Consider the following 13,373-nt stretch of genomic DNA (forward strand, 5'->3'; position numbering starts at 1 on the left):
GAGACTGTGTATCTGAGCTTGCTTCCTTTACTTTGGCGTGCCACTTTTTCCACTTCAGTGGTATTTATAGCTGAGCACCCACTGCCTAAACAAAAAAGGCGTATATATATATTTCTTTTTGATATATAGAACAGGGGTCTTCAACAGGCGGTCCGGGACCCCTAGGGGGTCCTCAGAGTTACTACAGGGGTAGCCTCGGAAACCCAGCCTTTTTTTTTGTTTCAAAAGAAAAAAGTCTGGGCGAACGGTGCAGGAACGATGGTCTTAGGACCTTGTTAACTCCTAACCAACCAGAGTGCAGAGGGGCGTCGCTCTAAATTTGGTGACGTCAGCCTGCTCCGTGCACAGACCGGGGGGGGGGGGGGGGGGGGGGGGAGGGGAAGGGAGGCGGGGACATAGATTGGTGAAGCAATCGGAGGACGCGGCTGCTCCGGGCGCCTGGGTTTGGATCCGCCCTTCGAGACCATGGATTGCTCTCGTTCTCTCAGTCTACTACAGGGGGAACGCCAGAAATCTTTGTGTGATAGGCTTAGGGTTAGGGCTTTTTTTTTTTACATTAACCACTTGAACCCTAGCATCCCTTTTCTGAGGAGAACTTTAGCCAAAAATAGCAGACCTACAAGCTCACAACGCCTTGTGAGCTTGTAGATCGGCTATTTTTGGCAAAGAGTTATAGCTGTAGAGGGAAAAAAGAGCAGAAAAAAATGTATCTGAAACACAATTTTATACAATATATTTTATACTGCTTTATCTCGCTCAGCTAGGGGGTCCTTGGCCTGAAAACGTTGAAGACCCCTGATAGAGGCTAACGTATACAATCAGTACATACCGTATACCATGCAACGTGTGGTGTTATGTAGGGGTGTGCCGATACACTAATTTCACGAAACGATACGATACGATATTGGGCTCACGACTTCGATACGATACGCACTTTTTTTATTATGAAAATATATGGGGGAGAAAAAAAGCAAATGCAAACAAATAATTCTGTTTTTGCATTAATCAGACATGCAAACTTGTAGCTTTTCAGCTACAATAGCCGTTTTTAATCCAAATAGGGCAATAGTGTGATTATTATGATTGTAAAAAAAAAAAAAAAAACGTTTTTTTTTTTTCAAAACGATATTTTTTTTTTCCAAAACGATACATATTGTCACGAAAACGTATCGCGATATATCGCGGGACAATATATCGGCACACCCCTAGTGTTATGTACTTTTGCCCTCATCTGGTCTTACCATACAGAGCTTGCTACACTGCATGTGTGGACCGTAGACACCGCACTCCAGGTAGACAATCCTACACAGGTCTGGACTGAGTCTTGGGGAGCACACCGCACTGGTGCCCGACGACAGCTGTTCTGAAGGACACAACGACAACACATACACACGCACACACACACACACAGAGATGAGGTCAGTATTAGGAATAGAGTTGTTCCGATACCAGTACTGTACCAGTATCGGAAAAGCTGCCAATACGGCCTAAAACAGGGGTCTTTCAACAGGGGGTCGGTGACCCCTAGGGGGTCCTCAGAGTTGCTACAGGGGGTCCACCAAATCTCTGTGTGATAGGATCATTGTTTTTTACATTAACCACTTGAACCCTAGCATCCCTATTCTAAGGACAACTTTAGCCGAAAATAGCCGATCTACAAGTTCACAATGCCTCGCAGCTGCTATTTTCGGCAAAGAGGGGAAAAAAGAGCAGATCAAGTACAGAGTGAAAGTTTACTAAGTATTGACGGTTTAAGTCGTTAAATGTCTGAAAATACACATCAACATGAATCCAACATCTATGAAAAGCTTTAATCTGCAACACAATTTGATGTAATATATAGTGGGGGTCCTGCTTCATCTCTCTCTCAGTTAGGGGGCCTTGGCCTGAAATACTGGTATCGGTGAGTATGCCAGTCTATACCATACCGATACCACGTAATATATCACATGAAGAGATTTCATTTCATTTGAAAAACTGGCATCGGTACATCTCCAGTACACACACAGAGAGATAACGTCAGTATTAGGAAGGATTTATAGACTCTCAATGGCCAGCTTAAAAACAGAACAGAGTACCGTATACTTACCACATTTCCCTTCAGTAAGATCCACATAGAACAAGGACGACCTATTGACGTACATACAAAAAGAGGAAGAGGGATTTCAAGCTAAACGATTCTCAGCACAGAATGTTTCAATTCCTCTTGGTTAGCAATTCTGTCAAACACAGGGGTCATGAGAAACTTTGTAGCTCTAGACCCAAAAGAGAAATGATTTGAGAAATGAAATGATGACGCATTGTGAGCTTGTGGATCTGCTATTTTTGAGCGGTGTAGCCGCTCCTATAAGTGGGGTTGGGACCCATGACCCATCCGTCGTGAAAATGTGTCTTTCGCTGTACTGTGATTGGCTGATAAGTATTCAGACCCTTTGTCCAGTATTGTGATTGGCTTGCGAGACGCATGATGAAATTCATAACCTATAAATATCACCACGCACTTCAAAAAAATGTCTTTTTTTTTAGGTGAGCTTCCATCACTGTGATGACCTTAAATAACACCACTCACTTCACACTGGGTGTGATTTTTACTACTTCTTCTTGCCTTTATTGATAGGAAAGTAGGCTGACAGGAAATGGGGAGAGAGATGGGGGGTGACACACAGCAAAGGTCGTCGGGATCGGAGGTCGAACCCGCGACACACTGTCAAGCTAGATTACCAGCGGGTGCCCCCCCCCCCCCCCAAAAAAAATCTTCTGAAAAGATAGAGAGATAGAGAGATAGAGAGATAGAGATATAGAGAGATGAGTTAGACAGCCCTTGCCTAACAGCACACAAGGACATGTGACTCTCTCCTCCTACATGGCTCACCTGCGGTTGGGACAGTACTTGAGGCCCAGTCTGAAAGGCTCGTGCCACCAACCAACAAACACCACACCTGTGTCACCAGGAGCCCAGAATGCCTGCCGGCACAGAGAGAGAGAGAGACAGAGAGAGACAGAGAGAGGTAGCATACTTTAGTAGTACAAATACACAACCATCTAGCATAACGCTGTTGTCGGGCAGAAACCTCTTACTGTATCTCCATAATTTAACTTTTAGTTTTTTCGTAAATTAACATCAACACCCTACTTGATTATACAACAGTGTTGCACAAAAGCATCAAAAAGTAGCAGATCTACAAGCTCGAAACGTCGCGCGAAGCGACGTGTTTTGAGCTGGTAGATCTATTCTATTCGAGCTTGTAGATCTATTCTATTCGTCTGCCTCCAACTTTCGTAAATGTACATAGGGCTGTCACGATTACGACATTTTACTTGACGATTAATTGTCGCTCACAATTTAATTGTGCTTCTGTTGTGAACATTATGAATAACAATTACATTTCTGTTTGGCTTTGTAAACTAAAGTTGCACAGGACAGATATGACAAATAACTTACATATGTAATAACTTTATACTTAAATAAATAAACACAAACATTAATAGAGGAAATAGCCGATCTACAAGCTCAAAACTGCCACTTCCACTATTTTTGAAAATGTTTGAAAATATATGAAACATTTTTCAACCTGGAAAGAATTATGACCACTATGACGATTATGCAAAAAAAAAAAAGATTATCTAGAATAATTGCAATTAGGCAATTATGTAATAATTGTGACAGGCCTAAATGTACACAGTACACACTGATCCGTGGATCATAGAGAATAACAATGACCGTCTCCTGACCTGCCCAGGGGAGATATCGTCAGGTATTCCCTCCAGCACAGAGACATTGCTGCCCTCTATGTCCAACACACAGAGCACCGGACAGCTTTTATTGACCAGAGCCTCTCCCCAGTCCTCGTAGAAGACAAACTGCTCCCCCTGATGGAACACAATGGTAAACACACCATAAGCAAACTGTAGGAATGGGCTATAATGTGATCTAATATAGCTGTGGGGGTGTTTTTGACTTGAAAATACATGCCTTGGTGACTTCTTCTTTCTTCCCCATTTTCAAAGTGTCCTCCTCATCTCCAGTGGAAGACGACTCTGGTAACTCAGTCTGCACACAGACAATGAAACGGAGAATTATTAATTATTGGTCATTACCAGTGCTGAAAGTAGATTTTTTTATCTAAGTAAATGAAGCATTAACACAATGTAGGCATACTCTATTACGCGTAAAAGGCCTGTATTACATTTTCTACCCGAGTAAAAGTAGAAAGGTATTGGCACAAAATATACCTAAATTACCAAAGGAACTCTATGCAGAATGTCCCAATTCACAGGTTTTTTCAAGTTTTCAAATTTGTCAAAATCTTTCTATGGGGGGCGCCCGCTGGCCTAGTGGTCCAGGCGCATACCACATACACTGATAATCTAGCTTGACAGCGTGTCGCAGGTTCGACTCCCGATCCCGACGACCTTTGCTGTCCGTCTCCCCCCCATCTCTCTCCCCATTTCCTGTCAGCCTACTGTCCTATCAATAAAGGCAGAAAAAGCCCAAAAGAAAATGTTTTTAAAAAAAGAATCTTTCTATGATAGACGATCTACAAGCTCACAACATGTCGCGATGCAACACTATTTTCAAATAGACAAAATATAAAACATGTCTTCACAGGTTAAAGTATATTTCGTAATAATCAAAATCTACAAAATAACTTGAAACTGAAGTTTTCAAATAATTGTATTGGAGTAATAGTACAATATAGCTACCGTACTTTACACCACTGGTCACTACCCATTTAACAACCAACCCAGAACAACTGTATGTATACGGCAGTGGTTCTCAAAGTGGGGTCCGGGGACCCCTAAGGGTCCTTGGGGCGGGGGGTTCCAGGGGGGCAGTTAATTTAGTGTCACAATCATCTTAACACTAATCTTCTCTTCTGGGGGTCCCTGCCACAAACCCTTTTCAGATGGGGGTCCGCAGCCAATTCATTACATATCAATTTGGGGGTCCTTGACACGAAAAGGTTTGAGAACCCCTGCTATATAGTTAATATGGAAAGCAAGTGCATGTGAGAGTCACCTGGAAGAAGGACTCCGCCTTTGGTCTCTTCCGCTCTGCCACGTACAGGAGATGGGTCTCAGAATGGGACCATACCAGACAGCCAAACTGGTCTAGAGACAAACAACACAGTTAACATGATGTGCGCTGGAACATTTAAAGAGAAACTTAACTCTAAAAGCACTTATGTTTTAGTTGATAAATTATGTGTAGGGCCACCCCCTTAAGGACCAATCTGAAGCTGCAGCGCCTGGGTGCCCGTCCCGATGGTCCCGCCCCTTGGAAATAGCAGTATTACCAGACTGAGAATTGAAGTGAGAAAAAAGAAATCCCAACGGAGCAAACCAGTCTGGATTCCAGGCTACAGATCTCCCCCTTTTCAGCGTAAAACACAGTAATCCTGTGATGTACAGCACAAAGCCATACCATTTTGGTGCCAATTCGTTTTTTGTTCATTTTATTTTAGACTTTTTTTTGTACAACAGAAAAAATATCTGCTTGGACCAAGGGCCAAGTAATCGGCTATGGTTTGGACTCAATTTAAAACATACCATTCCAGAATATATATTCATACTGTAGCATAAACATGGCAAAATCCTGTGATATAAACATCCTCGGTCGTTCAGCATGACAGAGTCAGAAGAACATTAGAATTTTTGAAAACTACAAATCGGCTGCATTAATTGCAAATGCAGCTATTGTCATAGAGGTCAAATAATGGACGATATATGTAGGCCTAACCGATATACCGGTCTGGCTCTAGTCAGACCTTTACACTGTAACAGTTACCATCATATACAAATAAAAGGAAGGCCACTGTTTGTGTTTTAACAGAAACTTTACCAAATAAAATACTGCTACATGCTACATTTTTACAGGCTGCATGTGTAGTACAAGGTATCAATCACAGTCTTTCTATGTGCAGCCAGTTGTGAAAAATGACATGTAGATATTATGTAAATGGAAATGAATACATATGAAGACGAGCTGTCTCTCACCATCCTCATAGACCTTGCCGTGCTTCTTCAAGGCAGTCAGGTTGATGCTCTTCACCTTAAGGTTCTTACTCCAGATCTACAGGGTCAGAGATGGGTCAGGAGAATGGAGAGAATAGCACATAACTGATGAACATACTGCCTACTAAAGCTGCAGCTATAAGAGGTACTGAGCTGTCTAGAGCATTAGAGAGCAGTATTAGGGCTGCAGCCATCCATTATTTTCCATAGCGATTATTCTATTGATTTCTTTTAATGTTTTTCATCAACCAATCAATTAACCACTTAAGGCCTATTTTATACTTTGTCTCACAATGGTGTAGTGCAAAAATGTTGAAAATAGCAGATCTAGAAGCTCACACCGCGAAGCATCACTTGAACCTTGATCCTTTTTTCTTTTTACGTTTTGAAAGTCTTTGCCTATGACATGGCTATGCTCAAAATAAGGATATTAGATTAGATTAGATTATGGAATATTGTTTATAATCAATTAACTGTTGCACCCCTAAAACAGTAGAATAACAGTGTGTAGGGTAAGGGCAAGTTCACCTATAGTGTTTTTGGAGTAGAAAAAGTGGTGTCAAAAACACTTAATTTTTTAAATTTGGATAGGCACAAAAACAGATCACTTCCCATAGGCAGTGGTTCTCAACCTGTGGATCAGTGGTTCCCAGGGGGGTCCCCACATTATTCTTTTAAAAAGACCATTACTGCATTCAAAGTAATCAACAAATTATACTATAAAACCTGGTCAAACATTGGCCAAATTGTCAAATAATATAAGATAGACTAGAGGCAATTTATTTTTTAAATAGCTCAACGCGTTGTGAGCTTGTAGATCGGCTATTATCACAATATGTTTATCTGTGGGAAACTAAATGTAATGCCTCAACTCCTACAATTCCAAGTGCTTGTCAGGGTGGGGGGTCCCCAGTTCGAATATGTTTATTTTGGGGGGTCGCGGCCTGAAACGTTTGAGAACCACTACCATAGGGAAGAATGAACCCCCACAAACTTAATTGAGCCGCTCACCTCCAGAAACTGCTTGTCTTCTCCTTTGACAGAGATTTCTCTGACCACAGCCTTCATTTCTCCGGAAGGGGAATCTTTACTCAGCAACCTGAGAGGGCAAGCACAAAGAATCTCTCTCAGTACTGCAGTCTATCGATCATTTTCAGTGTCGTACAAAAATAGTGAAAAGAGCAGGTCTATAAGCTCACAATGCATCGCATCGTGACACATTGTGAGCTGGTAGACCGGCTATTTTTAATATTTTTGAAATGTTATTATTTTGATAAAAATGTATTATTATTTACTAGTTTGATAAAGTGTTGCACCCCTACAACAGTTAGTCACAGAGGTCCACTCAACTCCAGGAAGAATTTCACACAGTGTCATCTTAAGGCCATCCCAGATCAATTGTAACTACAATTCTCTAATTCCTTTAACATTTAGAGTTGTTACAGTGGACTTCACATAATGTCAATGTTTGTTTATTAACGTAGTACACATGGCTTAAAGGGGAAATCCAACCATTTTCAATATTTAACTATGTCATTAATATAGCATAAAGGAGTTGTGTGGAAATAAGAAAAAAGTTCCCCCCTTTCTGTGTTGCCTTGAACTGGAGGATTGATTTTGGGTTTAACATTGCAAATTACAACATGATGAGTCATCATGTTGTAATTTGCAATGTTAAACCCACAATCAATCCTCCAGTTCAAGGCAACACAGAAAGGGGGGAACTTTTTTCCACACAACTCCTTTATCCTATATTAATGACATAGTTAAATATTGAAAATGGGTGGATTTCCCCTTTAACTAAACAAACAGTAGTGATTTACTTCAGTAAATGACGTTATATGACGTCCACAAGATGGTCATATATTTCGACAGGTTACCAATTTCCCCCACTTCGGGCCGTGCTATGAGCTTGTAGATCTGCTACTTTTGAAAAATCGTGAAAATTTGTGCAAATCTTTGGCGGCCAAATACATGACCTTGACATGAAAAAGTTTGAGAACCAATGATATAGCAACATACGTTTTTCAGAAAGCTGTTAGGATTTAGAAGACATTTTAAGAATCGGCCTCAGGTCTCAATGGGTTAAGATGGTAAAATGTCAACATACTCTCCCTTGATCTCAGTGCAGTTTCCTGACGGTCCAGAGTAGACCACCGATTTGTCATCGTGGAACACAATGTACTGCCGGCAGAACTTGACATTCTCGTTCCTCTCCAGGTCACGTTGGCTCCATTCTAGGGACAATCAAATAAATGTAATTAAACTTCCATAGACAATTCTTTATCTTAGCAACAGCTAGAAGGCATCAGTTTTGCAGCATGACACAACTAGTCATTGTTAAACTACTAACATATTCAGATAGATAGGGCAACAGATAAGGGACATGTTCTGATATTTATACAAGTCCATATCTAAACAACATTGCATTGACTGTGCTTGGAGTACAATATTGGCCTAGAGAACATTGTAAATGTCTACCATTCAAAACCAGACATATATTTGCAGTGCTCTGGAAGCCCTGGCTTCGACTGTCAAAGGTATAATTAAATGTATATTGATTATCCTTACATTTGCTTTTAGGGGGTTTGGGTGAGTTTACCAGGGTCGACTTCTTCCAACTTCCAATCACAAAACTGCTCAACTGGCAACTGCATGTTTATTGAATGTTGGGGGCGGGCCAGATTTTGTTGTTCAAACACTTTTTTCTAACATTTATAAAACAAATATATTCCTCCCCCTTCTAACCCTGTCAGATGCAAAGAAGCTCGTCCATGCCTTTGTCTCCTCTAGACTGGACAACTGCAACGCACTCTTCATTAGGATTCCTGGCAAAAGCATTCAGAAGCTGCAATACATCCAAAACAGCGCTGCCAGGATCCTAATGAGAGTGCGTAAGCCCCTCCCTACCTACAGAAATGAATTAAGCCCCCACAAAATTCCACCCGCACCCTCAGATCTGCGAGCAGATTCCTCCTCGATGTCCCTGGTACAAATCTACATACTATGGGGGACCGGGCCTTCTGCTCGGCAGCGCCGCGCATGTGGAACAGCCTTCTTATTGACCTGAGAGCACCACAGACCCTGGACTCTTTTAAAATAGTCCTGAAAACGTTTTAGTTTCAGAGGACATTTTCGTGTTTAATTGTTATTTAGTCACATCTGTTTTTAAACCCTGCTATTTTTTTTACTTTATATGATTGATGATGTTTTACCATGTGGCACTCTGAGATTCCTCGTGAATGAAAAGTGCATTACAAATAAAATGTATTATTATTATTATTAAATATACTGTTATTGGGAATGCCAAATTATAACATAAGCACAGTTTTTTCCCATTATTTCTCTCTTTCTCTCTCTCACTCACACACGTCACACGCACATGTCTATACCTGTGTAGATGTTGCTGTATTTGCCTCCATACTGAGAGGTGATGACAGGTCCTACGTCCGCCCGGCTCAGAGAAGGGTAGAGGCTGAGCTCCCGGTACAGCTTGGAGATGTCCTCTGGGCTGGTCATGACCTGGCAACGTGCAGCACAGTCACTCACACTGCTGCGACTCATCAGTGACACCACAAGCCTCTTCACAACGAACAAGGACCTGTTCATTTCTTACCAAACTGCATGGGCGAGACAGTCAACCACGTGCCAGTTGTTTTCGTTAAGTTGCCAGCAAGCAGTGGTGGAGTAAAAGTCCTCAATTTTATTTACTTGAGAGTATAAGTATCAATACTGCAATGTAGAAATAAATACTATTGTTACAAGTAAAAGTCCGGAATTCAGAATTTACTTCAGTAAAAGCACAAAGGTATTGGTATCGAAATGTACTTAAAAGTACCAAAAGTAGAAAGTCCCAATTTCACAAGTTTTCAAAAAATGTATAAAGATCTTTTGAAAATAGCAGATCTAACGCATTGTGAGCTTGTAGATCAACTATTTGCAGATGGCCGAAATGTATATAGGGCTGAAGTGGTGAATGTATGTTTTGTAATAATAATCAAAATCTACAACGTAACTGAAGTTTCAAAAATAATTGTAGTGGAGTAAAAGTACAATATTTGCCTCTGAGATAGTAGTGGAGTAGAAGTAAAAGTACTGAAAATTGGAAATACTCCAGTAAAGTAAAAAATACCTCAATTTTACTTAAGTACAGTACTTGAGTAAATGTACTCAGTTACTTTACACCACTGGTTAAGTTGCTAGTAGTAAGTTGCAGGTAAAGCAATACAAATATTTTTGCAAACAAAATGTGCTCAGCAACCATGTATGTATGCTAAAATCCTTGAGGGAGTTCCAGGGGGTCCCCAGCTAAATGATAGATAGTTAGGAACCAAATTGACCCTTATGGGTCTGTAACTCAGAGAGTGTACAAATGGACCCTCAGAGTTAAATTAACATTGGTTTTACAATATAAAAAGGGGTCCCAGAGATAGAAATGCCATTAAATGGGGGTCTGTAGTCCTAATGCATGTCAAACTGGGGGTCCTTGACATGAAAAAGTTTGAGAACCACTGGTTTAGAAGTTCCAACTGTCAATGTTAAGAGACATGAAGAGGCAGCTTTAAGTTATGCCCCAAACTCTGGAACTCCCTGCCAGTCAATCTGAGAATGGCTGAATCAGTAGATATGTCTTATGATACATCTTAAAACATATCTAATGTATGTTGCCTTGCTTATCGCAATGATTAATCTGACTGATATTCAGTGAGGTTTCTTTTCTGTACTTAAAAAGAATAGTTTTCTGCACATTTGATTTGTTTCTTTAAGTACTTGTTTTTATCTATTTTTTTATTATGTTATTGTTATTTTTTTGTGTGTAAAGCACTTTGAGTTGCATTCTATGTATGAAAGGTAAAATCATGTAAATAAGGTCATTATTATCATTATCAGTAGAGCCAGGAAGTTCCTCTCAGCTGACTGACTGCTAGCATAACAGCTAATTCTTAAGCTAGCTCCTAAACAAGCCAATTCATTCACTGAGAAGTTTCTTCAGAAGGTGATGGATTATTAGATTACATTTAATGTGTTCACAGCATTATTATGATGTTGTAAAGGTGTCTCAAATAACAATAGTTTGCTCTGGTTATTATTAACTTACATGTGAGTCCATGGTCATGGTCAGAGGTTTAGACACAACAATCCTTCTCCACACTAGAGCCCTGTCTGCGATGTTGCCAGATTCTGAGAGAGAAATAAGCAACCTCTATGCTATGTATATGGTTCTCAAACTTTTTCATGTCAATGACCCCCAAGCCAAATTGACACTTATTAGCCCGCGGACCCCCATTTGAAAAGATATGCCATAGGGACCCCCATAAGAGAAGTTTTTTTTACGGCTTTAGAAGTGATTCTCAACCATTTTAATTTCAAGGGCCCCCAGTTTGACATGCATTAGGGCTACGGACCCCCATTTAATGGCATTTCTATCTCTTGGACCCCAATTTATATTGTAAAATGTTAATGTAACTCTGAGAGTGTACAAATGGAACCAAATGGACCCGTTAGGTCCATTTGGTTCCATTTGTACACTCTGAGTTACAGACCCATAAGGGTCCATTTGGTTCCTAATCTATCATTTAGCTGGGGACCCCTTGGAACTCCCTCAAGGACCCCTGGGGGTCCCCGGACCCCACTTTGAGAACCAATGGTCTATGAAAACAAGCCCAAAAAGGAGCACTCGAAACCTATACATTGGCTGTTTTCAAAATAAATCTTGGGGTAAAAAGGTGAAATATTTGAAATATTTTTTGAAACATAAAATCATAAAATAAAAAACACAAATCTGGTATGGGAGTCCCTGGCACAAGATGTTTGCAGATGGGGGTCTGCGGACAGATACAATCTGGGGGTCCTTGACATGAAAATGTTTGAGAACCACTGGTTTAATTTAAACAATATTAGGAAACAAGTCGCTTATAAGCAGATATGGCAACACTACCTTGTATGTCTGTCTGCTGAGAGACCAGTGGCTGCCGCTCTGTGCATAAGGTACTTTTTTCCCCCCCAAAGTGCCCTCTCCTACCCAGACCATAACCACCAGTGGTGTGGTCTCAAACTTTTTCATGTCAAGGACCCCCAAATTGAGACTTATTAGCCCGCGGACCCCCCTTTGAAAATATAAGCCAGGGACCCCCATAATAGAAGATTTTTACGGCTCTCTAGCAGTGATTTCAACCATTTTAATTTCAAGGACCCCCAGTTTGACATGCATTAGGCTACGGACCCCCATTTAATGGCATGTATGTCTCTGGGACCCCAATTTATATTGTAAAATCAATGTTAATTTAACTCTCAGAGCTACAGACCCATAAGGGTCCATTTGGTCCCTGTCCATCATTTAGCTGGGGACCCCCTGGAACTCCCTCAAGCACCCCTGGGGGTCCTCGGACCCCACTTTGAGAACCAATGGTGTAAAGTAACTAAGTACAAGCACTGTACTTAAGTACAGTTGTGACGTATTTCCAATTTTCAATACTTTTCTACTCCACTACATCTCAGAGGAAAATATTGTACTTTTTTACTCGACTGCAATTATTTGAAAATGTACAAGTTACTTTATAGATTTTGATTATTATTATTACAAAACATACATTAATCACTTCAGCTCTATTTACACTTTGGCTATTTGAAAATAGCCAATCTACAAGCTCACAATCCGTCGCATCGCCACGCACTGTGAGCTTGTAGATCTGCTATTTCCAAAAGATTTTCATACATTTAGAAAACACATTCTGCGTAATGATGAGTACTTTTACTTTGGGTACTTCAAGTATATTTTGCTGCCAATACTTTTGTACTTTTGCTTAAGTAAATTTTGATTACCGGACTTTTACTTGTAACAGATTGTTTCTATATTGCAGCATTGACACTTTTACTTTTGAGTACTTGTCCCACGACCACTGATAACATAACATTACAAAACCCATAAGTAACAACATAATGTCTAAACAAAATATAGTATTTCTGAGTCCTACTAGGAAAGAAAGATGAAGCAGGGACCCCCACTACATATTGTATAAAATTGTGTTTCAGATTTAACTTTTTTTGTTTACTTGCTCTGCTCTTTTTTCCCTCTACACCAAACACCTTTTTGCAAAAAAAAATAGCCGATCTACAAGCTCACAACGCCTCGCAGCGCGAGGCGCTGTTAGCTTGTAGATCTGCTATTTTTGGCTCAAGTTCTCCTCAGAAAAGGGATATTAGGGTTCAAGTGGTTAAGGTAAAAAAAAATCATAACGCAAAGATTTGGCAGACGGACCCCCTGTAGTAACTCTGAGGACCCCCTAGGGGTCCCAGACCCCCTGTTGAAGACCCCTGTACTAGGAGCTGTGAATGGTTGAACCAGTATAATGTTCCGT

General features: G+C 40.6%; 1 protein-coding gene across 2 annotated transcripts in view; it reads right to left on the reverse strand.

The window, feature by feature from the left end:
- LOC311052811 (acylamino-acid-releasing enzyme-like) overlaps positions 1 to 13,373 on the reverse strand; it is a 58,375-nt gene that overhangs the window by 23,103 nt on the left and 21,899 nt on the right. The window contains exons 2-12 of one of the 2 annotated variants that reach the window (XM_084068022.1): positions 11,114 to 11,218; positions 9,408 to 9,537; positions 8,126 to 8,252; positions 7,027 to 7,114; positions 5,998 to 6,073; positions 5,021 to 5,112; positions 3,974 to 4,051; positions 3,733 to 3,870; positions 2,873 to 2,964; positions 2,090 to 2,130; positions 1,242 to 1,363 (exon numbers count right to left, since the gene is read on the reverse strand). In XM_084068022.1, the coding sequence (XP_083924148.1) occupies positions 1,242 to 1,363; positions 2,090 to 2,130; positions 2,873 to 2,964; positions 3,733 to 3,870; positions 3,974 to 4,051; positions 5,021 to 5,112; positions 5,998 to 6,073; positions 7,027 to 7,114; positions 8,126 to 8,252; positions 9,408 to 9,537; positions 11,114 to 11,218 (1,089 nt within the window). Of the gene's footprint in view, positions 1 to 1,241; positions 1,364 to 2,089; positions 2,131 to 2,872; positions 2,965 to 3,732; positions 3,871 to 3,973; positions 4,052 to 5,020; positions 5,113 to 5,997; positions 6,074 to 7,026; positions 7,115 to 8,125; positions 8,253 to 9,407; positions 9,636 to 11,113; positions 11,219 to 13,373 lie in introns of those variants that run through there. The other variant, XM_084068023.1, reaches the window with a different exon arrangement.

The sequence above is a fragment of the Gymnoscopelus microlampas genome (assembly GCF_963454915.1).
Source record: "Gymnoscopelus microlampas genome assembly, chromosome: 10".
Taxonomy (NCBI): Eukaryota; Metazoa; Chordata; class Actinopteri; order Myctophiformes; family Myctophidae; genus Gymnoscopelus; species Gymnoscopelus microlampas.